Source organism: Sceloporus undulatus, chromosome 2, assembly GCF_019175285.1.
Source record: "Sceloporus undulatus isolate JIND9_A2432 ecotype Alabama chromosome 2, SceUnd_v1.1, whole genome shotgun sequence".
Lineage (NCBI taxonomy): Eukaryota > Metazoa > Chordata > Lepidosauria > Squamata > Phrynosomatidae > Sceloporus > Sceloporus undulatus.
The window spans coordinates 144,503,002-144,526,776 of NC_056523.1; the positions used below are offsets into that span (position 1 = coordinate 144,503,002).

Sequence of the window (23,775 nt, forward strand, 5' to 3'; positions counted from 1 at the left end):
GTTGTGGCACCAAAGCGCTCTGACAGAAGGATAAATATCTAGCAAAACTATATTTCCCAGAATTCCATTGCATGGAGCCATGACAGTTAAAGTGGTGTCAAACCAGATTATTTTGCAAGTACGGATGCAGCCCCATTCTCTGGAGCAGGAGAAAACAAGCATGCTCCATTTTCAGCATGACAACCTTTCAAATATTTAACTAGGGCTACCACAGCACCTCTTGTAAGCCGCCTTGATCATGCGTTTGGAAAGGCGGGGTAAAAATAAAAATTATTATTATTATTATTATTAACCTTCTCTTCTCCAGGCTAAGCATACTCAGTTCCCTAAGCTGCTCCTCAGGAGCATAGTTTCTAGACTTTTCACCATTTGGGGCACCCTCCTCTGGACACCTTCCAGCTTGTCAGTATCTCCCTTGAATTGTGGTGCCCAGAACTGGACACAATGTGGGCCTCTGGAGGGGAGGGGAAGAAAGAAAGAGGGAAGAGGGGGTTCTTTTTCAGTTATCTCTGGAAACCTGAGGGACTCTGAAATGGAGACAGGGCGAGCCGGCTGACAGCTGGGGGCGACAAAGCTGAATAGCAATAGCAAGTACATTTCTAGACCACTTATTGTGCACTTAAGCACTAACTAAGTGGTTTACAAAGTGTAAGCTAATTGCCCCCAACAATCTGGGTATTCATTTTAGCGACTGCCTCAGAAGGATGCAAGCCTGAGTTGAGATTCCAAAATCTGTGGATGCTCAAGTTCCATTAAATACAATGGCATAGTAGGATGTTGTCTCTTATATAAAATGGCAAAATCAAGGTTGGCTATTTGGAATGTATGATATTGTGATTTAAAGGTCCATATTTGTGGGGGATCCATTCCAGACCCCCCTCCTGCAGATACCAAAATCCATGCATGCTGAAGTACCATTGAAATTAATGGTGGTGTGGTGCTCACTATTGCAGCTATGTACATGTGCCATCATTAAGCAAAACAGGGGCTTGCCCTCCCTGGATGGCTAAATCTGCCCATAAGGAGGACAGACTGTACTCATTTTGAACATTTTCAAGCTGTGGATGTTTTAATCTGTTGAGATGGAGGGCTGACTGTACCTTTAAATCACAATATCATACACACAGCCTCAATGCATTTACATATACATAGTTTCATGTGTAATAATAATAATAATAATATTTATTTATACCCTGCTCTTCAGCCAAGGCTATCTTGTAGCCCCTCAGATCTCTCTCCATGCTGATTCTACAGATGAACATGGCTATATCTTTGAATAGTTTCATGTGGCGGAAATGAAAATTTGGTACCCCCCCACATTTTTCTTAAAGAATAAAATTTTAATTGTATTTCCAAATTTTTAATTAATAATGAGCCCTGGTGGTGCAGTGCTTCAATGCCTGTACTGCAGCCACTTGCTCACAAACCACAAGCTTGTGAGTTCAGTCCCAGCCAGGGCTCAGGGTTGACTCAGCCTGGCATCCCTCTGAGGTTGAGCTTGTTGGGGGCAATTACCTTACACTTTGTAAACCACTTAAAAGGTGAAGGTAGTCCCTTGACATGGATGTCTAGTCCTAACCAACTGTAGGGGATGGTGCTCATCTCCGTTTCTAAGCCGAAGAGCCAGCCTTGTATGAGGACTGCACTGGTAGTCATGTGGTCCGCATGATGACTCCACCGAAGGCTACCTTCCCACCGGAGTGGTACCTATCTACCTCCTTGCATTTGCATGCTTTCAAACTGCTAGGTTGGCAGAAGCTGGGACTAGGGGTGAGAGCGCACCCCATCATGCAGCACTTGGGCCTCAGATGGTCAGAACGGGCATCTTCACCTTCGTCCCTGTGGTATAGAAATGGGCTTGCTATTGCTATTATTGATTTATTTCAACAACCAACCCCCCCACCAACCCTGGGGCCTGCCTTTTCTCCTCCCACTGAGCCTCAGCCCCACTGGCACCACCTCTTCAGCCTTTCCAAGAGGGACAGGTGTCTGGGGGGCAGTGGTGTCTCCCCACTCTTCAGGGGGTGTCCCCTGGTGGGGTGGGAGCCCCCAGCACCCTCCCTGCTGACGTCACTGGCGATGTAGGACGCGTCCTGGGAAAGGAGGACGGCTGCTCACCCAGAGGCAAGGCAAGGCGAGGCGGGGGGCGTTTCTGCTGCTCTGCTCTGCTCTGCCTGCGCAGTGGGCAGATGCTGGAAGGACGGCGGGGATGGGGGTGTCCCCTGGCCCGCTCTGCCTGGGGGCTGCCCTCAGCGGGCTCTGCAGCTTCGTCCTCCTGGCCGCCGCCGTGGCCACCGACTACTGGTACTTGCTCCGCGTGGACCTGGCACCCGGCAACCGCAGCAGCAGCAGCAGCAGCAGCAGCAGCGCCTGGGACGCCCAGCAGCAGCAGCTGGACTCGCACTCCGGACTCTGGCGCCTCTGCGAAGGTATTCAAGGCCAGGGCCAGGGCCAGCCCACTGCTGGGGCCAAGGCAGGCGGCGCGGGTGTCTTGCCTTGTAGAGGGCTTGGGAGTGCTGGGTTCTAGGCAGGGCTTGCTTGCCCACTTGGGTGAGGGTGGAGACCCCGCCGGGACCTTGGGCGAGGAGGAGCCACACTCTCTCAGCCTCTCAGAACAAATCTGGCCAAGGAACACCCCCTCCCCCGGAAAGGGGGTTGCTTTGTCATTTGGGGAAGGAGTCACTGAGGGCCCAGAAGCACAAGGGGAACCTCTCCAGGGGGGTGTTTTTTTCATGGCAAGGCTTGTTCAGAAGAGGTTTGCCCAGGATAAGTCGGGAAAGGCTTGAAGGCACACAACCACAAGAAAAACCTAGCATGGGCTGTTGTTGTTGTTGTTGTTGTTTTTCTTGGCCAGGTGTGTTGAGAGGGGTTGCTTTGCCATGGCCTTCTTCCCCTGAGGAGGCTGAGAGAGTGTGACATTTGCTCTTTTAACAGCCACCACTTCCCTGCCCTGTGCTCAGGAGTCTGTCCCCTGGAGGTTAGTGTCCTTTCTGACCCTCTCAGCCTCAGGGGATGCCCATGGCAAACAACCTTCCTCTGAAGAAACTTGCCAAGAAAACCCTGTGACAGGTTTGCCTAAGGACTTGAAGGCACACAACCACCACCACCGCAAAAAGGTGCAACTATCATGGGGTTTTCTTGGCCAAGTTTCTTCAGAGGGGGTTTGCCTTTGCTTTCCTCTGAGGCTGAGAGAGCGTGACCTACCCAAGGGGTCACCCAGTGTGTTCATATGGCTGAGCCGGGATTCGAACCTTGGTCTCCAGAGTTGTGGTCTTATTGTTTTTAAATTTGTTCTTAGCTGCTTTGAGTCCCAATGTTGGGAGAAAGGTGGGATATAAGAAAATAATAATAATAATAATAATAATTCATCATCTCAACACTCAAGCTATTTTCACTGAGGGAAAATGATTGGAAGTAAGACAGCAGCACTTTTCAGGACCTCTCTACCAAGAGAGTGAGCCAGAATTGTGTAGTAGTTTGAGTGTCGACACTACTATGACTCTGAAGACCAGGGTTCAAATCCAAGCTCGGCCATGGAAGTCCACTGGATAACTTTGGACAAGTCACTCTCTCTCAACCTCAGAGGAAGGCAAAGGCAAACCCACTCTGAAGAAACTTGCCAAGAAAACCCCACGATAGGTTCTTATTCCTATTATCCCCACTGTGCCAGACCCCACTGGTGCTTTCCAAGCACGTTTATGTAGCATCCTTAAAAGAGAGTGCAAGGAGATCTAGGAAAAACCTGGTGGTGGTAATGGAGCTGGGAAGGAGGAACAAAAGACTGGCTCCAGTTAAGAAACTACTCAGAATGTGTATGTCTGTGCTGTGTGCCTTCTAGTCGACATATGGCAACCCTAAAGCGTCACTATGACGGTTTTCTTGGCAAGTTTCTTCATGGGGAAATATTTATGAAAGATATAAATGCAATGGGAATCAAAACAGCAGATCAGGATTTCGATAAGATCATAACTTCAGAAAATTTCATATTTCTAGAAGTTTTTCTTAAAACTGGAAATGCAAGATGAAACCATTAAAACAAGTATGGTGAAATGGGCTCAGGATTTCTCCCACTAATCTAATCCAATTAGATTAGTGGGAGAAATCCTGATCAAAAAGATTAAAATGTACTTTTAAGTTATAATTTAAGAGATAACTTTTAAAAAATGCAAAACAGATGGTACTTAACACCATCCAAATTAGCTAAGATATAGAAAAGCACATGGATCAAATGTTGGAAGTGTGTTGAGGAACCAGGTACTTTTTTCATTTATGGTGGAACTGTAAACTGGCCAACACTTATTGTAGTAAAATATATGATTTCATTTCCAAAATTCTGAATTCTCAAGAAAAAACAGAAATTCAGCTATATTTTTAGCTATGGTTTCTAATGATAAATTAGAAAATAAACATGGCAAACTTTTATTTGATCTGATAACTGCTGCATGAATTTTATATGCTTCCAAAGGGAAAGGGAAAGGAATTCCAAATTGTAAGGAACAACTGATGAATGTTTTGGACTATATGTTAATAAACTAACATCCTTACTAAGAGGAAAGTCCTGGGAGAATTGTAAAAGAGAGTGGGAACCATTTGTAAATGTTCTACAAAAAGAATGGGAAGAAAAAGTAATTGCTGAAGTAATGTAATTTTCAAAATAAGAAATGTGAAAATACAGAAATATAGATAATTTAAATTGGAATTTAAATTGAACAGCCATACTGTATATGGTATATTTGATTAGCATTATGAAGAGTTATAAACCAAGTAAGGTAAATAATTTATTATGGGTAAATGGAAAATCTTGAATTATTACAAAGAAATAGGTCTAGAAGGAACTCAGGAAGTCATTTTTTGGGTTTAATGTGGGTTTGTCTGTGTGTTTTATTTTGGTTTAGGTGGATGTGATGTTGTGTGTGTAGAAGTCTGTAGAAATGGTTTATTGTTGTCTTATTTTTTGTATTTCAATAAATAAATAAATTTTAAAAAAGTTTCTTGGAGGGGGGGTTGCCATAGCCATCCTCTGAGAGTGTGAGTTGCCCAAGGTCATCCAGTGAGTTAACATGCCTGAACCTGGATTTGAACCCTGGCCTCTAGAGTCGAGTCCAGTGCTCAAGGTGCCTTTGTGGCTGAAGATCAGCTGAGAAGGCTGAGCTGAGTTAGGGCAAAGATAATCAGAAATGTGTAACCTCAAGCTAGCTGCACCTGGTTGGAGACAACTTGTCTGGCTGTCAAAGAGACCATCAAATACACTTATTGCCACTTCTGATGCCTGGCAAGAGTTCTGGGCTCCCCAGTGGTATGATGACTGGACTCCTGTGGAAATAGCCCAGCGCAAATAACAAAGAAAGTAGGAAAGCTAGACTTGTTCTGGCCTCAGAGCCCTGCCGTGTCGCTCGTTCTCTCCGCATCTGCAAGTGAGGCTTGAATTTGCAGCCTGCAAAGTGCAGTTTTGGGCAGAAATAATGGAATGTGATCACTTACCTTGTTCTTGCAATTTTGAAACACTTTTCAGGTAGGAGAGGGAACGGTCTTCCAGACTACTAAAGGTTAGCAACTTGCAGCCCAATAAGAGGGCCAATTTTCTTACCGAGTGCACCCTGGCCCACATAACATTCCTCCCCCATGTTTGAAATGGAGACTTCCACTACAGTAAGGTAGTGAATCAGCCGCTGTGGCATTAACACAGGTAGAAGGGAGTCCTCTATCAATTAAGTTACTCTGAGAAGTAATGGAATAAGGTGTAAAAGTAAATGACCAAAATAAAAACAAGCCTTCAGGCATTGCAGTTGGTCCTCCACATTTACAGCTTTGACTTTTGCAGTTTTGATTATTTGCAGATTTGATTAATATGTCCTCACTAGGAATCACTAGGTCTTCCAGGAAATTCTGCAGGATGTTGACCATACAGTTGTGTTGCAGGACCTAGAAATTGCTAGAGAGAACACTTCTCTAGGCATTTGTAGGTCCTCCAATATGATTCTGTGGTCAAATTCTGGCAGATGTTGACCACAGGGTTCTGCTGGAGAACCTAGACTAGAGATTCCTAGAGAACTTTTTAAAAAGTTGTTTTGTGCTATTTCCCGACTTTCATGGGGGTCCTGTGCTCCTAACTCCAGTGAATGCGGAGGGCTTACTGCCCTCTCATAAGAGAGACAATAGTAAGTCAGTGCCAGCTGATTTTATGGACAGGTGTTTGTGTCAGAGCTTCAGAATATACTGCATGAATTCACACTGCTAAATAGGGAGAGGAAGCAGTTGAGCATTGCCTCCATGGCTGGGTGAGTTATGCGTCTCCCCTTCTGATGCTGTGGTTCTCTATTCTCTCCTCAGGGCAGAATGCCTGCATACCTTTGATTGACCCATTTGGTGCAGAGAGCTGGCAGGTTCCAGCATCACTCCAACATCTTATCTGTGAGTAGAGAATATTTTATGGGGCTTGGGATTCTGGAAGGTGGTGGCAATCTTCAGTTTATAGTTACGGTGAATTTGGACGTATGCCTTCTGTTGGTGGGACCAACTTGTTGGAAATTAGGGTTGAGTAAGGCTGGTACCATCTATAAACTCAAATTATGGTTGGAGATTGACTTTCATCCTTCATGTCAGAGTGGAGATAGCAGGATTGCTTTTCCACTCAACAGAAAATACAATAGTTAATTTCAGGATGAAATGACAAGTCCACTTGTCTAGCCTCTAAACAACAGGTATGTTTTCTGGCCCTCTGTAACTCAACATCTGTTGTTTCTGTCTCTTTGCCAGGCATGCACCGAGCCTTTGTGGTCCTCCTACCGCTCAGTCTCATCTTGATTGTTTTTGGCTGGATCTGTGGGATCATCGGATCCTTAGTTAGGAGCACCTGCCTTCTTCAGTTCACAGGCTGCTATTTTCTGATGGGTGGTGAGTGATCCTGAGGCTGGAAAGGTCTTGGAGTGGTGCTCCAGTGGTCAAAATTGCCACTGAGCACTTGCCCAATTTCTGCTCCTGGGGGTTATTTACTAGAACCCGAGTTGGCTCCGGCTGCCAGCTGGCCACAGCCAACCAAGTGTAAAGGTGCCAATTAGTGGCTATTTGTGTGATAGCCACATCCTTGTTGCCATGGGAATGGTATTTTGTCTCATTACCAATTCCTGATTGCTTTTCTTTTCTTTTTCCTCCTGGACAGCCAGTGTAGACTTGAGGAGAGAGGTATGACTAAGATGACAGGATTGGAGGATGTATGACTCTTGATACTGTTGGACCACATCTTCTGTCAGTGTCTAGACCAGCATAACCAATGTGGATGGATGATGGGAATTGTAGTCTAATATCTAGAGGGCCACAAATTGCCCAGCCCTACATTATGGGGTCAGGGATTATCATTTCATCCCTTTTGGTTTATTGATATCAGGAACCTTTGTAGGCTGCTTTGGCTAGTCTCCTTGCAGCCCCTTCCTCCCCTTTGCCCACTTTGAGGGAATAGTACAAAACCTAAATCTTATAAATAAAGCCAAATAAGTAAAATTGTCCTAAAAATTTACAAATAGTTGTAAATGCTTAAGTCATAAATATGCAATTAATTTTATTAAAGCAATAAAATTCATTAGAAAAATAGGACTTAAAAGTACATATTGTATATATTTCAATCCCAAATTTCTTGTTTCATTCTCTCTCTCTCATTTTTTTTCTTGATAACTCCACCTAGGAGATTTTATTTTTAAACTGTACATCTTTAAAGGCAGGCTTGAGTCTCAAAATTGTTTATCTGAAATATTAGTTTATACAGGGTTCCAGATTCAACCCCTGACATATCATCTAAGAAAGAACAGTTATCGGTTGATGTGAAAGAGCTCACCCTGAGACCCCAAAGAGCCATTGTCAGGCCAGGTTAGACAGTTCTGAACTAGGTGATGGGCAAGCAGACTTATTAACTCTCCTCATCTAGGGGGAAAAAAAGGTGCACTGAATGACTTAATCTGTGGTTTTTTCTGACCCCTTTGAGAATTCCAGTGTACTGCAGGATATAAAAATGTACCATGTCCCCAAGAATATTTTGTAGCTGAAGCATCAAAGGTATTCCCAGAGTACCCAAACACCCTGAACTAAGAAACACATGTGCACAGGAAATAGAACATATGTTTCAAAGCTGTCAACCCTTCTCAGGTAGAACGAACATGACTTAAACAGCTAAAAATTTGCTGCTCTTTTATGCATCCAAACCACCTGCTCAAGGTGGATGCCTCACTTTGCCTAATGGTAAGAGCAGTTGTCCTATATCTGCCAAGCAAGGCTCCATTTATTTATCCATGTAATTTATGGGATTGTTCTTATTTTTGTGTGTCTTCAAGTCATTTCTGACTTACAGTTATACTAAGGGTGACCCTATCATGGGGTCTTCTTGGAAAGATTTATCCAGAGGAGGTTTGTCATTGCCTTTTTCTGAGGCTGAGAGAGTGTGGCTCACCCAAGGTCACCCCTGGGTTTCCCTGGTGGCACAGTGGTTAAATGCCTGTACTGCAGCCACTCACTCAAAACCATAAGGTTGTAAATTCAGTACTAGCCAGGACTCAAGCTCGACTCAGGCTTGCATCCTTCCGAGGTCGCTAAAATGAATACCCATCTTGTTGTGGGTAATTACCTTACAGTTGTAAACTGCTTAGAGACTGCTTAATTCAGTATGAAGCGGTATATAAATAAAGCTGCTATTGTCATGGCAGAGTGGGGATTGAAGCCTTGTTCTCCAGAGTCGTAGTCCAACACTCAAACCATTACACCATGCAGGCTGTTAATAGGCTTTCTATTCAGAGTAATGCCTGCTGTCCGGACTGCCTCTGATGCGTTTTTTTTTCTTTCCCACTCCTCTTTTTTTTCCTACCCAGCACTGCTGACACTGTCAGGAATTAGCATCTACATCTGCTACTCTGGAGCAGCATTCACAGAGACAGTGCGTATGTTTGACCAAGAGCGCTTCGAGCATGTCCACATTACCTTTGGCTGGTCGCTGGCTCTTGCCTGGCTCTCCTTTGGCACCGAGGGACTGGCTGGTTTTCTTCTTCTCCTGGCTGCTCGGCAGCTCCACCTGAAGCTGGATGCACATTCAGTGGCCATTTGATCACCCTGGAAAGGGTAGGAGGATGGCCAGGGGTTGGGGGAGAGTTGTTAACAGTGCTACCAGGCTTGCAGTGGAATCTCTCGCTCTCACAGTGGCACCTTCCGTGTCCCTTATGAGAAATCCTGACACTGCTCCCTCTTCTTCCACAAAAATAACACACACACCATGATCATATGGAGTTACAGGGCCAGGGTTGTGACTAGCAGATAGAGGTGTGATGTCAGGGGGAAGCTCTTACTCATAAGGCCTAACAGTCACCCTCTATGCTTTTTGGTTTCACAGAGTGCTGGGAAGGGCCAAGCTTAAAACTCCATTCCTCAGCACAAAGATAAGCAAGTGACACCCTGTCCCTTTCCCAAGAACTGTGGTGGCCAGAGCCCATCATCCTATCTCTCACTATGCATAGATAGTACCGCTCAAAGCATGGCCTACTGTCTGTCCTCCTTTGGCACACCTGGAACATCTTGAAATAAATTGCTCCAGTAAGTAGATGTAGCATTACTTTCTGAAATAATGATTCCCTTCAGACAGAGACAGTCAGCAATATGTGCAATGCTTGCAGAGAGGTTGCACAAGCAGTGGGAGTTTATGCATGGCTGACATAGTTTAATCATTTTTCCAGAAGGCCCACTGCTACTGTCTGCAGCAAGTCAGTCTGTATGGCCTCTCTGTCCTAAGGTCCTGCTAGCTCTGTCTGCTTTCCTGAAACAAGAGCACTTCTGGAAGTTCTCAGACACAGAGAGGCACAGTGGGTGCTGGTACCATCTGGGCTGAAGAAAGGGATGCCTCCAGCTACACTACAATCATTGCAGTGCCTCACAAAAGACCTCAGTTGGCAACAGTGGAGTATTTTTGGGTAACAACATTCTCCACTGTGATCAGTGGGAGGTGGTGAGGCTGAAAAAGATGGGCACTTCTTGCAGAATTGGTCCCAGGTGGTGAAATATCAGTAGCTCATTGAAGGCAAGCTGTTGGAAGACAGCCTGGGGTCTGGAGAGAAAGGATCCTGGAAAGTTCCACACTTAGATGTTAACTGGCTCTCCCACCACTGTCTCTCCATAGCAGGGGACTGGCCAGCTGCACTGGGCTACTTTCCTGGTATGCTGCACATTGAATGCTACAGAGATGCCTTTGTTGCAGAGGTCAATACATGGAGCAGTGTGAAGATAGAGGTTAAACCAATTTCCATCTTGGACTTTTGTTAATTTCCACCTAAGATCATAGGATGAAGAATGGTGTTTTTCTAAGCACACCAGTCTTGAATCATGGGCTAATAGGTAAGGTGGCCAGGAACAGAATTAAAAGGGATGCAGGAGTTGCCAAATATGTTTGTTTGAGCCTGTAGGTGGTGTGTAGTGCTTGAAGTCTTCCTTTTGTTGGCATCCAGATTTGCATTTCCACTGCAATGCCCTGTTTTATATAGACTTCAGTCTCAGTTTCAGATCAACTGGCAAAACTAAATCTGAGACTAGCATAACTGAGTTTAACAGCATGCTCTGGCTTAATTCCACATTGACATGCCAAGCACCAACTTAACTTCTGGTCTGAAGCCCGATAGGATATTACTGCTCATACCTGTCTAGTACAAAGCGCAACTTGTTCACAGCAAGTTGTGTGTCATGAGGGGAGACGTCACAGTGCCAGACAGCACGAAGGCAGTGTTCACCCCATGGGAAGAGCCTCACGCTAATGGCTTGTCCTGTGACAGCAATCTCCTCTTCACTCACAGCCTCCATTAGTTCACACAACCTGACAGGAGTCAGCCCGGGTGTTAACACTGTCACCATGACAATATTGGTCTCCACTGTGGCTGGATTTATGAAGCAGAGAGAGGAACTAAAAGCAGAGGCACCTGTGAGGAAAAATGATGGGAGTCAGAAAGATGGGACATTGTGAGAATCCCTTGCCTTTAACACTAGCATTCTACCACATGAAAAAATGTGCTTGTGAGAGAAATATGAAGAAGAAAGGCAGAGAAAAAGAGAGCTTCTCCCCAGTTTACAGCAGGGCCTAACCTGATAAAATGGGTTTTACCAGCCCAACCCAACAAAAAGATATCTATTCTCCAGCCATGTTAGTGTACTCAAGGTAGTACACAGTATCTATGAAGGCAGTTTCAATTAATTGCTCTGAGGAGACCTAGAAGTTAATCTATGTCTCCCCATCCTATTCTCACAAAATAGGTACCTTGGGCAAAGCACCTGGCATTACTATGGTCCTTCTCCAGAGTCTCCTCCATTTGGCTTAATCCAACAAGCCCCGCTGCTGCCAGAACCCCTGCCTGGCGCATCCCACCTCCAAGGAGCTTGCGCACACGCCAGGCTTCTGAGAGGAGCTCTTTGGATCCAGCTAGAAGTGCACCTGCTGGTGCACCCACACCCTGTAGAGCAAAAAGGAAATAAGAACCATATAATAGCCTAACACCTGCCTCACAATTCATCCCAGTGACTCTGCTTGTAGTGTGCAGTTGTTCTTTAACGATCTCCTCTAATCGCTGCCGGTTCATGGATAGATAACATGTGTCCTGCTAAGGGTTCTGGGCTTCTCTCATCAGCCCTAACTGGTGCAGCTAATAGTGAGGGAGCATGGGAGCTGCAGTCCTACATCCCCATTGGCTAGGAGGGATCTGGTAAAGCATCCATTTTGGTGTACTCAACACATGGTCATAGGGTTCTGACATAGTTTATAGTTAGGAAAACCTCATAGGTGCTACATTTGTACTCTTTCACCTGCATGCCCTTTGCAATATTTACAGCCCCACTAGCAACTCCTCACCTTTGAGAGGCACAAAGAGATGGAATCACAATGCTGAGATATACGAGTTGCTGGTACCCCCAATGCAACAGCAGCATTAAGCACCCGGGCACCATCCATGTGTATCCGCAACCCATACTGCTGGGCTAGTTGGTGCACCTGTGTTGAGAAGGGGGCTGTTACCACTTGAAGAAAGATGAGCAAGAGGCAGAGGAAGGTAATCCAGGGGCATTCTGACCCAAGATAGGACATTTTAGATCAGGGAAGGGTGGCTCTAGTTCAGACGTAACAGTGAAGAGGCAATGCTGGACTGTAATTGGGGAACAGTCAGAGACGTCAAAATGTCCAGGCAGGAGATTGCTTACTAAGATTGAACCCAACCAGGAGAGCCTGAATTCATTATTGAGACTTCAGTTCATTATTGTAATTTATTACCATAATTCTCTCTAATAGCATAGGGAAACATGCTAGTAGTTGAATCATAATTCTTTCCAGGAGCAGGCTTGGGTGTTTGCCCAATCTGATCCCCACCCCCAAAATAAGAGTAGTAGTTTCTCCATCTTTGGAAACTCCCTAAGCATACTTCAGCATAAATTTGTAAATTAAAAGAAATGTAATTGGTCTGACAAGGACCTATGAGCGTCCCAGATTTAGTATGTGTCAGTTGAAGAAGTAGGAGAGGAAACAGGGATGAGAAAAAGACTAAGAAATTTAATGACAGCCACCAGCAAACATCCTGGAAGGACAAAAAAATTGGCTACAGGGCGCAGCAGCGGAAGCCTCTCCCTCTTTTGGCCTACAACACCCACCAGCCCCACCCAGCAAAGCCAATGCTGAAGGATTATGGTGGTTATAGTTCAAAATACATCTTTAAGTCAAAAGGTTTCCTGTTTTGGAGGAATAGTGTATGAATGGCAATTTTTTGTTGCAGGCCACTTGCAATTGCTGATGCCCTTCTCAGAAACCCCACAATGGGAAAAGATGCCCATTCAGGTAGGAACTGAGATGAACGTTTGCAGTAAGTAGAGGGAGGGAGCTCACAGTACTCACTTCCCGCAGGTACATGAGGGGCAGCACACGTCCTCCAGCTGAGCAGTGCGTATTCTCCAGGCAGATGAGCTCAGGGCGGGGATGATACTGGCTTTTGTGGGCCTGCTGGATCTTACACTCCAGTTCATCAAGACAGAAGAGCCCATTGGGCAGATCCTGCAATAGCTCTGAATGGACTCCAGCCACCTGTTCCAGAGCAAAGTGGGTGGCAAGAGGCAATGACAGTGAAAGTGGAATCTGCAGATGTTAAATTCCTTTTGGTAGAAGAAAATAAAGTTAACTTTGATGGCATTTATGTTATGTTGTAGCATTTGGTGCCCAGAGTTACCACAAACCTCTAGAAAACAAAATTTTGTATGCAGAATCACAGGCCTATGACCTATTTTGGTGAGCTGTGACCCTGGGTATAATGCTAATTATGTGATCTGGGCCTATAGACAATCAGTACCTGTGAACACAACAGAACCTTTGCGATAACAAGCTAGTGAGGAAAATATCCTTTTCAGATATTTTGAGGCTCTAATTGCTATCTTTAGGTCAGCTGCTGCACAAGCAGGACCAAAGCTTTAATCCTAGGCTGGGAAAGTTGTGGCTCTCCAGATGCTGCTCAATCACATCTCCAATCAGCTCTAATCAGCATAGCCAATGGTGAGGAATGATAGGCATTGCAATCCAGCCAGCATCTGGAGTGTCAGAACCCCAACTGCCTCCCGTGCTTGTATACTTAAGTCAATTGTACAAGACGGGACTTACTTCTATGTAAACAAAGCAAAGACTTGCATGTAAGACAGATCATGTCAGTCCTGACTGTGGACTTCTAAGAAGCTGCTAGTTAGTTGCATTAATATAGAATCTGAATCTAAAGAGACTTCAGTTCTGATCAAGCCATGTGTATTGTGTGTTCATTCCTGTGTTTCTCTGTGTACTTTCTTCAACTGACTACAATCTGAGCTATGAGTGCAGAGAACAGGTCAGTTATGATGGGATCCAGTAAGAAGCAGAGTGAAGGCTACTCAAAAGTGTTAAGTGTTATTCAATTATAAGAATGTAGAGGGGAAATGTTGTTTGTGGAAGTACAAGCACCATCAACCCCATATATTGTTTGCAATTTCAGTGTTGTTCTTTTTCTCTCTATAAAGTACAAGTCATAGAGGCTGGTACCTTGATTCTAGATGCATAATGTAGAAGCAAGTCTTGTTGCAATCAGTGAGACATAAAGTCAGATATCAGTTTAGGATCAATGTGCGCAAAATTTATCATAACCAGGGATAACCAAAAGGAGGAAGAAAAGTAAGAGAGTCTATGAAGAACGACATGGGAGCTTTTTCCCCTTAAGCAAAAACTGCAAATAATATTTCAGTCACAGTGTTGTCAGACAGGAAGAAATCCCTTGACAGGGTCAGCTAAAGTCAAAACCTTTTTGTTGGCATGGCATCAGTATACTTGTTGCAAAGAACAGCAAAAGTTCAGTAAAGCATCTCTGGCAAGGGAAGGGAGGAGATAAGAATACATTTAGGATTGATCAGTACTGTCACCTAGCTGCAACCATAGTTCTCTGTATCCAAGGCTCTGGCATTACCTAAGACACAAGTCCAATAGTTTTTTAAAAAGGCAGGGTGGGGGGTAGGGATGTAGGGCACTTGCTGTCCCCTCCGAATGCCAGAAGGAGATGCCTTGGAGAGATGAAGGGGGAAAGCTTAGTTGTCTGAATCATAAGAGTTGGAATAGACCACAATGGCCATCCAGTCCAACCTCATCCTGCCATGCAGGAAATCACAATCGAAGCATCCCTGACAGATGGCCATCCAACCTCTATTTAAAGTCCTCTAAGGAAGGAGGCTCCACTTACTCTCCAAGGGAGTGTGTTCCACTGTCAAACAGCTCTCACTGTCAGGAAGTTCCTCCTAATGTTTAGGTGGAATCTCTTTTCATGTAGCTTGCATCCATTGTTTCGGGTCCTATTCTCTGGAGCAACAGAAAACAACTTGCTCCATCCTCAATATGACATCCCTTCAAATATTTAAACAAGGCTATCATATCACCTCTTAACTTTCTCTTCTCCAGGCTAAAAATACCTAGCTCCCTAAGTCTCTCCTCATAGGGCATGGTTTCCAGACCCTTCACCATTTTGGTTGCCCTTCTTTGGACACACTCCAGCTTCTCAACATCCTTTCTGAATTGTGGTGCCCATTCCAGGTGAGGCCTGACCAAAACAGAATACAGTGGCACTATTACTTCCCTTCATCTAGACATTATACTTCTATTAATACAGCTAGAATCGCATTGGCCTTTTTAGCTGTTGCAACACACTGTTGACTCATGTTCAACTTGTGGTCTACTAGGACTCCTAGATCCCTTTCACATGTAGTCTCAGTAAGCCAGGTATCCCCCATCCTATACCTAGGCATTTCATTTTTTTTGTCCTAAGTGCACTTCCTTATATTTCTCTGTGTTGAAATTCATTTTGTTAGCTTTGGCCCAGCTTTCTAATCTATTAAGGCAATTTTGAATACTGATCCTGGTATTAGCTATTCCTCCTAATTTGGTGTCATCTGCAAATTTGATAAGCATGTCCCTATTCTTTCATCTAAGTTATTGATACAGATGTTGAATAACACTGGGCCCAGGACAGAATCCTGTGGTACTCCACTAGTCCCTTCTCTCCAGGATGGAGAGGAGCCATTGGTAAACACTCTTTGGGTTCAGCCAGTCAACAAATTACAAATCCATTTAACAGTAGCATTGTTTAACAATTGCATTGAGGATGGTAGGGTTCTCCCCACCCCGACAGTTGCACTGTACCTATTGGTTTGGAAATCTACCAGAGGATGTACATGACCCACAAAGGAGGGGGGGAGTCTCAAAGTCCAAGCTTATTTCTGGCATGAGTGGCAGTGATGTGTGAAAACTAATAAAATATTCATATCTTAACTGTAGGATGGTGTCTTCTCTCTTTCCTGCCCAAGAGTGGTACTTTTCAGAGATTTCTGCACATCATGGCTGGCATATTCTCTCCAGCATGTTCAGGAAACTATGTGCTAGCATTGTTGTGGGACCTTTGGAAGCTTCTGTCACCTTGCTTCATTTCTTTTTGGCCACCAGTGTGTGCCTGGCACTTGACAGAGTACAAAGGAGGGAAGGAGTCTAAATTCCTCTAGCTTGACATGTAGCATCTAAGCATGCAAGATCTACAGGCAAAGGATTATTTGTGGTTCCACCAATGTGTATGGGTCTGTCAAGGCTGTGAGTCTTTCAGAATCTGGCTCTGCAGTTGTCAAACAGTCTTCCTTTGTACCTCCAGCTAGAGGATAATCTTATCTATTTTTGCAAAGGGTTGAAGACGGTCCTCTTCAGTTCACTGGAATAAGGTGCTGAGTGTGCTAAGGTGGCTGAGATAGGTAGAGTGCTGAGGATTTTGTTTTGATAATACATTATTTTAGTATATTATAGTGTTGTGCTTTATTGTTTTGTTTTTGATTACATATGTTTGATTTTCTGCTCTTTGGTGAAAAGGGTGTTATAAATAAATGTTGTCGTTCTTTTCCTTCAAGCAACTATGATCTAAAATTCAGTGCATTATATGAAACAGTGAAAGGGAAGAAAGTGAACAAAGGGAAAGTGTGATTATTTCAAAAACATTTAGTGGAAAAAGTGTATTGCAGAAGCAGGGGGGTTCATGTGGATGTTTTGGAAGGCAGTTCCAGGCATTGTTGTTGTGTGTTTTCAAGTTGTTTCCAACCTATGGCACCTTTAAGGTGAACCTATCACAGGTTTTTATCTGCAAGATTTATTCAGAGGGGGTTTGTCATTACCTTTCTCTAAGGCAAAGAGTGTGACTTGCCCAAGGTTACCCAATGGCTTTTCATGGCTGAGCAGAGGTTTGAACCCTGGTCTCCAGAGTCATAGACCAACACTGAAACTATGCTGGCTCAGGAATAAGGGACCCCCCCCCAAAAAAAAGCAAATCTTTACAAAGCTCTATAGTTGGCTCAATAATAATAATAATAATAATAATAATAATAATAATAATAATAATAATAGTAGTAGTAGTAGGATTTATTTATATACTGCCCAATCACTGGGAATTAATTAGTTAATTAGAAGTAGCTTCGTAGATGCGTTATTCTGATTTTGTATACAGAAATGCATGTGAGTGCAGTCCTGGATTAATGTAACTACAGTTGGCCCTCCATATCCACGGATTCTTTATCCATGGATTCAACTATCCACAGCTTGAAAATATTAACTAAAATATAAATTCCAAAAAGCAAATATTGAGTTTGCCATTTTATATAAGGGGCACGGTTTTGCTTTGTTATTATATATAATGGGACTTGAGCAGCTATGGATTTTTGTAGCTATGGGGTGGTGGTGGTGGTGGTAGTCCTGGAACCAAGCTCCAGATGACGCCAAGGACCCACTGTACGATATGGCTTATGAAGGATGCAGCTTCTATTAATGGCCACTAGGGGAAGCACATCACCAGGATTCTCATTATTTCTCTTCTACCATAAGCCTCAGATTCTGGAAAAGCTTTGGAAAACTCAGTCTTTTTGTCGCTTTGATGACTTCATTTGCTATGGCAGCTGCAAGAAGTAGAAGGCCTTTACCATAATTCATTCCAAATATGCCTCTTGAGATGGTTTAATTAGTCTACTCATTCTGTACTTTTTTCTGGATACAATTTAGGCATAATTTTTCAGCTTTGACACTGTGCCTGGAAGAGCTACAGCACATGATCTTCTGAGTAGCTTTCAAATACTCTTTAATCATTACTACTATTACTACCTATTATTACTATCATTGTACATTTATATTCTACCTTTACTTCAGTAAGTTCAAGGCAACATGGCTTTCCTCTTTTTTCACACCAACCCTGTAAAGTAGGTCAGTTTAAGAGAATAACTGGCCCGAGTGAGTTTCATGGCACAGTGAAGACTTGAACTTGGTTATTTCAAGGCATAGCCTAACATGCTAACCACTACATCACACTGGCTTTTTTCTTGGGGTCTTCCACACCTTAGCCCTAGGCAGCAATATGAGATTCCAAAAATTATCTAAGAGGTAATGGTGGTCTTTTTATGCCATGTTTAAATAAGTTCTTAATATATGCCACCTCTGTACTGAATGGCATGTACATTTGACTGTTCTTTTGAGTTCTCTCCCACATTGGAGGCATTTTTAGATGTAAGACAAAAACAAACAAAAATAAATTTAAATTGTGTTTCTTTTGTATAATAGTCTGTATAATAATGCCTCTTGTACCCCTTGTGGTGAATTAGCCATTCTTTGACTCAGTGATGCCCTGGATACCACAACTCATCCAAGCTCCACTGGCATGGCCATATGCTAAGAGAAGACAGGTAAAAGAGAAAGCAAGCATTGTAGGCTTTCCCCCAGTGCCACTTACCTGGGCAACCCCTCCATGTTCAAAAACATGGATGTGGGACTTCTTCCCAAGCAGGACCTGCGCCCCTCGTCTGTGACAGTGGCACATGACTAAGGTAAGAAAGGACAACCATGAGAAGAGGAGATTCTGTGTAGGAAATGGCAGTAGGTGGGGGGGAGAGGAATGTAAGACTAATGGTCATGGAATAGGAGACATGAGTATGGACTTTTCATGGCCGTTTCCACAGACACAATACAGGTTGGGTCTCCCTTATCCGCAATTCTGAAATACTCCAAAATTGTCCACATGGACAAAGTCAGTGTACACAAATTTTGTTTCATGCACAACATTATTTTTTAAAATATTATGTATACAATTACCTTCAGGCTATGTGTATAAGGTGTATATAAAACATAAATGAATTTCATGTTTAGACATAGTTCCCATCACCAAGATATCTCCTTATGTATAAGCAAATATTCCAAAATCCAAATAAATAAATAAATAAATAAAAATAAAAAAATCCAAAACACTTCTGACCCCAGGCATTTCTGATAAAAGATACTCAACCTGTACTTCTGCTGGTGCCTTCCCCTCTCTTGAAACATATCTGAGTGAGAGCAGTCATTCACACTTACCTCAGTCGTTTTCCAGTGCCCTTTTGACAAGTGATTCTAAGGCTAGAATAAACTCCTAATGCAAGGACCTGCATTTCTGTCTTTATTCTAATCTAAACAGAGCCATACACACCAATTGTACTTTAAAGACTTTAAAAAAAAATTAACAACCTTTATGTTGTTGTTATTATATTTATTTTATCCTGCCTCCCCCCCCCCCCAAATTGGAACTGAGAGTGGCTTACCATTTAAAAGCACAGTACAATTAAAAATATACAAAAGTGACAAAATAAAGTGGACTCTCCACATTCACTGGGATGAGGGACAAAGGACCCCTGTGAAAGTGGGAAAACCGCAAATGAAAACCACAGTTTTTTTAACCTGAAAGAACACCTCTGGGAACTTAAGTCCTCCAGTGCAAGTCTGTGGCCAACATCTGCTGTAAAATTGGGTTGGAGGACTTACAAATGCCCAAATAAGTGTTCTCTTTAGGAATCTCTACATCGTCCAGCGCAACTTCTAGTGAAAGTTGGCCACAGAGTCAGGCTGGAAGACCTAGGGATTCCTAGAAAGAATATGTTAATCAAATACGTATGGGAATAACCATATCCACAAAAGTCAAAGCTGCAAATGTGGAGGGACAACTGTAAAATTAAACTATTATAATGTTAAAACTGATTACTTGTTTTTTAAAAAATAGGATATAATTTAAAAATATAAAAGCATTTAAAAAGCATATATTTTAAAACAGTACAACACCCCCAAGATGTTCTTTTAAAACCTTCTGTTTTAGAAGCCTATCTTACCCTACCAGCAGAATGACAACAAAGAAGGGGCCATTCTGGCCTCACCAGGAAGGGAGTTCTGGACTCTAGGGGCAGCCACTGAGAAGGCCCTCTCTCATGTGCTGGTGGTGGGGCGGAGAGAAGGGCCTCTTTTGATGATCTCAAAGCCCAGGATGGCTCATGGAGGGGTATACAGCCTGCTAAATAGCATCGACCCAAGCCATATAGGGCTTTATAGGTCATTGTGGTGCTCGGAATCTTGAGTCAGCCAATCAGGAGCCAGAGACTCTGAACCAATCAGAGGCCGGCTGGAGCTATAAAGTTTCTGGGGCAGTTGAGAAGGGAGAGTTAGAAGTCGGAGGGAGTTGGTTGAGGGAGGTTGGGAAAAGACTAGTCCCAAGAAGGGCTATAGTCTTGAAGTCTCTGAGGGGACAGTGTGTTAAAACGAGTAAAGTTGATCTTTTAGACCAAGGGAAGGCCTAAAGATTAGGAAAAGGGTCGCATCTGATATAAGAGTTTCTGTAACCCTCTGCAATTGATTGATTAAGAGACAAGTTCACAACAGCTTATTATTGACAATCTTTTATTCTGTTCTGTTTCTAAAATAAACTTATTTTATTGATTTACAATCAATAGAGATTTGAAATTTTGTTACCTCATCATATAGAAGGAAGATTGTTACAGTCATAACCAGCACTTTGAATTTTGCCTGGAAACAAACTGGCAGCCAGTGGAGCAGAACTGGTGGAACTGACACTATAAATCACCATTTTCTTTGCCAGTACAGCACAATAGCAATAAATGCTAAGGGATGGGTCCTGCAACATTTCAGATGGTATTAGGAGTATACAACTCCCATCAGCCCTAGTCAGATGAGGGATGATTGGAGTTGTAGTCCACCAACACCTGGTGGGCCACAGTATTCCACAGCTCTGTTGTGAGACTCACCAGCAATGAGGTTGGCCATGGTGGCCGTGGGAACAAAGAGGGCTTCTTCCATTCCAAGGAGCTCAGCCACCACTCTCTGCAGCTCTGGAAGGGAAAACAAAACAGAAGAGGGGGGAGCCAAGAAGTTCAGATACATTTTATTGGGGTAGCAAGATCACAGCTGTGGGCTTCTTTATAGGATCAGCAGCTTTGGGCATCAAAGCCTCCAAATCCAGTTTCCTGGGGATTCTCTGGCCAAAATATATAATGATTGAGCTCTTTCTTTTTAAACGAAGAACAGTCTCATCATCTTGGCAGTGGATTTATTTTACTTTCCCCTCTATTTTGGCTATATTTCAAAGGCTAATGTACGTGGAGTAACAATGGATTGAATTTTCCTCCTGGGACATGTTGTATTGCTATGCTTTTCAGCTCAGAGGAGTAGGAAACATGGTATTAAGTCTCACTAAAATGTTAAAGAACCCTCCACGGGGATACCCTCCATCTATCCTTCATAGCAGGGGTGGGCAAAGTACCTCCCTCCAGTGGCTCTTGAGCTGACATTTCCACATATCATGAGAAGGCATTACTAGAAAGGACAATGTTAAGAAGGGTGGCGGGCAGTAAAAAGAGGAAAACCACATGTCCGATGGATAGACTAAATCGGGGAGTTCAGAGGCCTGAATCTATAGGACCTAAGCAGTGGAGGACAGCGGGGCTTGGAGATCCGTCTCATCATGGATCACCATGAGTTGTAGTTGTCTTGAGGGCAATTTTATACAAGGTTTTTAGTAATTTTGCCCATGAAATCAAGTCTGGGTACACTGAATCATCAGAAAGCAAATCATCAGCTATCCATGAAAAGAGCTTTGGTTTTTGAAGTATTTATGAATTCTGAACAAGGGAGACTCAACCTGTACATATTCTGTCTTTTATGAAATATTCAATATGGCTCTTTCTTTGCCCTTCCCTCAAGTTGCAAAGTACTCCCTGGCCAAAGTTTACTCTGGCTCAAAGTGCCTGTGGCTCCTTTTGTCAGGTGTGGGCTTGCAGGTGGCATGAGTATGCGGTGCACACCCAGCGTCTTTGCTCCATGGCATTAGCAGCTTGTACATACCAGAGCCTGGAAAAGTTACTTTTCTGAACTAAGACTTCCAGAATGCCTCAGTTGCTGGTAATTTCCCCAGGCTTTGTTTACTCCTGAGTATTGATGTGGATTAGCCCTACATGAGGGTTAGAGAACGTCTGGTCCTTCGTGGTGTAGTTGTCACCTCTCTGTTAGTGCCTCCTTCTCTGTCCTCTTAACACGAGGATGATTTGCTTAATAATAACTATATCTGTATGAAAAGAAACTGAATTCTGTCATTTGGGATTTGCCTGAAAAGGGCCTAGGACTAGTTTGCTACAGCAAATTCCATAAACCTCTGTTGGAAGGGACTCTTTGGGGGTCTGCATTCTTGGGCGTGCCAGGCAGAAATCTAGAAGCGCTCTGTGACAGAGTGGTTGGAGCACTGGACTATGGCTCAGCAGACCTGGCTTTGAATCCTGGCTCAGCCGTGGAAACTCACTGGGCGGCCTTGGGGCCTCAACCTTGTAAACCCACAGGGTGACACTGGGTCACACTCTCTCAGCCTCAGAGACTGGCAATGGCAAACTCCCTCCATAGAAACCTGCCAAAAAGCCCAAGCTGGAAACAGCTTGAAGGCACACAACAAGTACTCTTAGCATTTTTTACCCAACGCACTGTGGCTGTCCCTCTCCAGTGACTGCAAAGGAGAACAAGGCGGCCACCAAATGTAGGACATTCAAGAAAAATGTAGGACATGGCCAAATGAAAAGGTGAAAACTCTCATATTGATGTAAAATGCATGCTTCTGAGTCCTATTCAAAACTGAGGACTTTTTGGAATTCCTCCTGGACAGAAGGCTGAAATGTAGGATGCGTCCAAAGGAGTCAGCAGTGTGATGCGGCAGCTAGAAAGGCCAATGTGATTCTAGGATGCATCAATAGAAGTATAGTGTCTAGATTGAGGGAAGTAATAGTGCCACTGCATCCTGCTTTGGTCAGGCCTCACCTGGAATACTGTCTCCAGTTCTGGGCACCACAATTTAAAGAGGAGGTGGACAAGCTGCAGCGTGTCCAGAGAAGGATGGCCAAAAAGTTGAAGGGTCTGGAAACCCTGAAGCCCTACGAGGAGAGGCTTAGGGAGCTGGGGATGTTTAGCCTGGAGAAGAGACGGTTAAGAGGTGATCTGAGAGCCCATACACATCTATACACACACCCACAGATAGTGTATTATATGACTCCACTGCTTCTTAAAGGGGGTGGGGCTTTGGGATCCCTCCTGGAGAGAGAAGGCTGAAAGCACTGCAGGGGCTGAGGAGGAGAGGGCCCGAGGCGGGGAGGGCTGGCCGAAGGAAGGGCTCACCGTTGACGGTGGGGTCCTCCCCGTAGTCGTCGTCGCCCACCTCGGCCGCGGCCATGGCCCTCCTCATGCGCTGGCTGGGCCGGGAGACGGTGTCGCTGCGCAGGTCCACCACCGCCGCCGCCGCCGCCGCCGCCGCCACGCGGGGAGCCCCAGGGCCACGGGCGGCAGCCCCCGCAGCAAGGTGCGCCGAGGAGCCAGGCCGCCCCCACCGGCGCTTGGGCCCCGAGAAGGCGGCCCAGGCTGCGCCCTCCTCACCCGGAGCCCAGGCGGAGCAGGCGAGGGAGCCCCAGGGGAGAGCCCTCCGCTGCTTCACCCACAGCCCCATCATCGCGCGCCTCCTCAGGGAGGAAGGACTACCACTCCCGGCATGCACCGGGGAGCGTGGTTTCATGGTTTGAGGCATCCTGGGAGTCGTAGTCCAGCCGGGTGTGACGCACTTCCGGTCGGAGGGCTCTCTAGTCTGGGCAAAAGCAGGCCTGAGAAGGAGAAGGCAGGGTCTAGACCAGGCTTAGACCTCCTTTTTTAGGACATGTCCTACATCTCAGCCTCCTTCTCTCCAGGAGGAATTGGGAGCAGCACTAAGAAGCACACACACACACACACACACACACACAAAACAAAAAGCTAATTCCTCCAGTACATAAAAGCTGAAAACACTCCTACAAATTCATGCTTTTTAGCTCTCTCTCTCTCTCTCTATATATATATATATATATATATACCACTGTTTTTAGCTTTCA

General features: G+C 44.4%; 2 protein-coding genes across 2 annotated transcripts; one reads left to right on the plus strand and one right to left on the minus strand.

Moving 5' to 3' along the window:
• Nucleotides 1-2,209: 2,209 nt before the first annotated feature.
• On the plus strand, nt 2,210-9,641 carry TMEM235 (transmembrane protein 235). The gene is made up of 4 exons (XM_042452620.1): nt 2,210-2,429; nt 6,331-6,411; nt 6,757-6,894; nt 8,853-9,641. Exons 1-4 carry the CDS (start codon nt 2,210-2,212, stop codon nt 9,083-9,085), a joined length of 672 nt encoding a protein of 223 aa, XP_042308554.1. The 3' UTR covers nt 9,086-9,641.
• Nucleotides 9,642-9,664: 23 nt separating this feature from the next.
• LOC121922786 (probable low-specificity L-threonine aldolase 2) lies at nt 9,665-23,445 on the minus strand. Its single transcript, XM_042452588.1, has 7 exons — nt 23,036-23,445; nt 20,629-20,712; nt 18,300-18,388; nt 12,890-13,075; nt 11,861-11,998; nt 11,273-11,465; nt 9,665-10,937 (listed from the first exon to the last, which is right to left on the minus strand). The coding sequence occupies exons 1-7, from the start codon at nt 23,436-23,438 to the stop codon at nt 10,648-10,650; spliced, it is 1,383 nt and encodes a 460-aa protein (XP_042308522.1). The 5' UTR covers nt 23,439-23,445; the 3' UTR covers nt 9,665-10,647.
• Between the last annotated feature and the right edge of the window lie 330 nt (nt 23,446-23,775).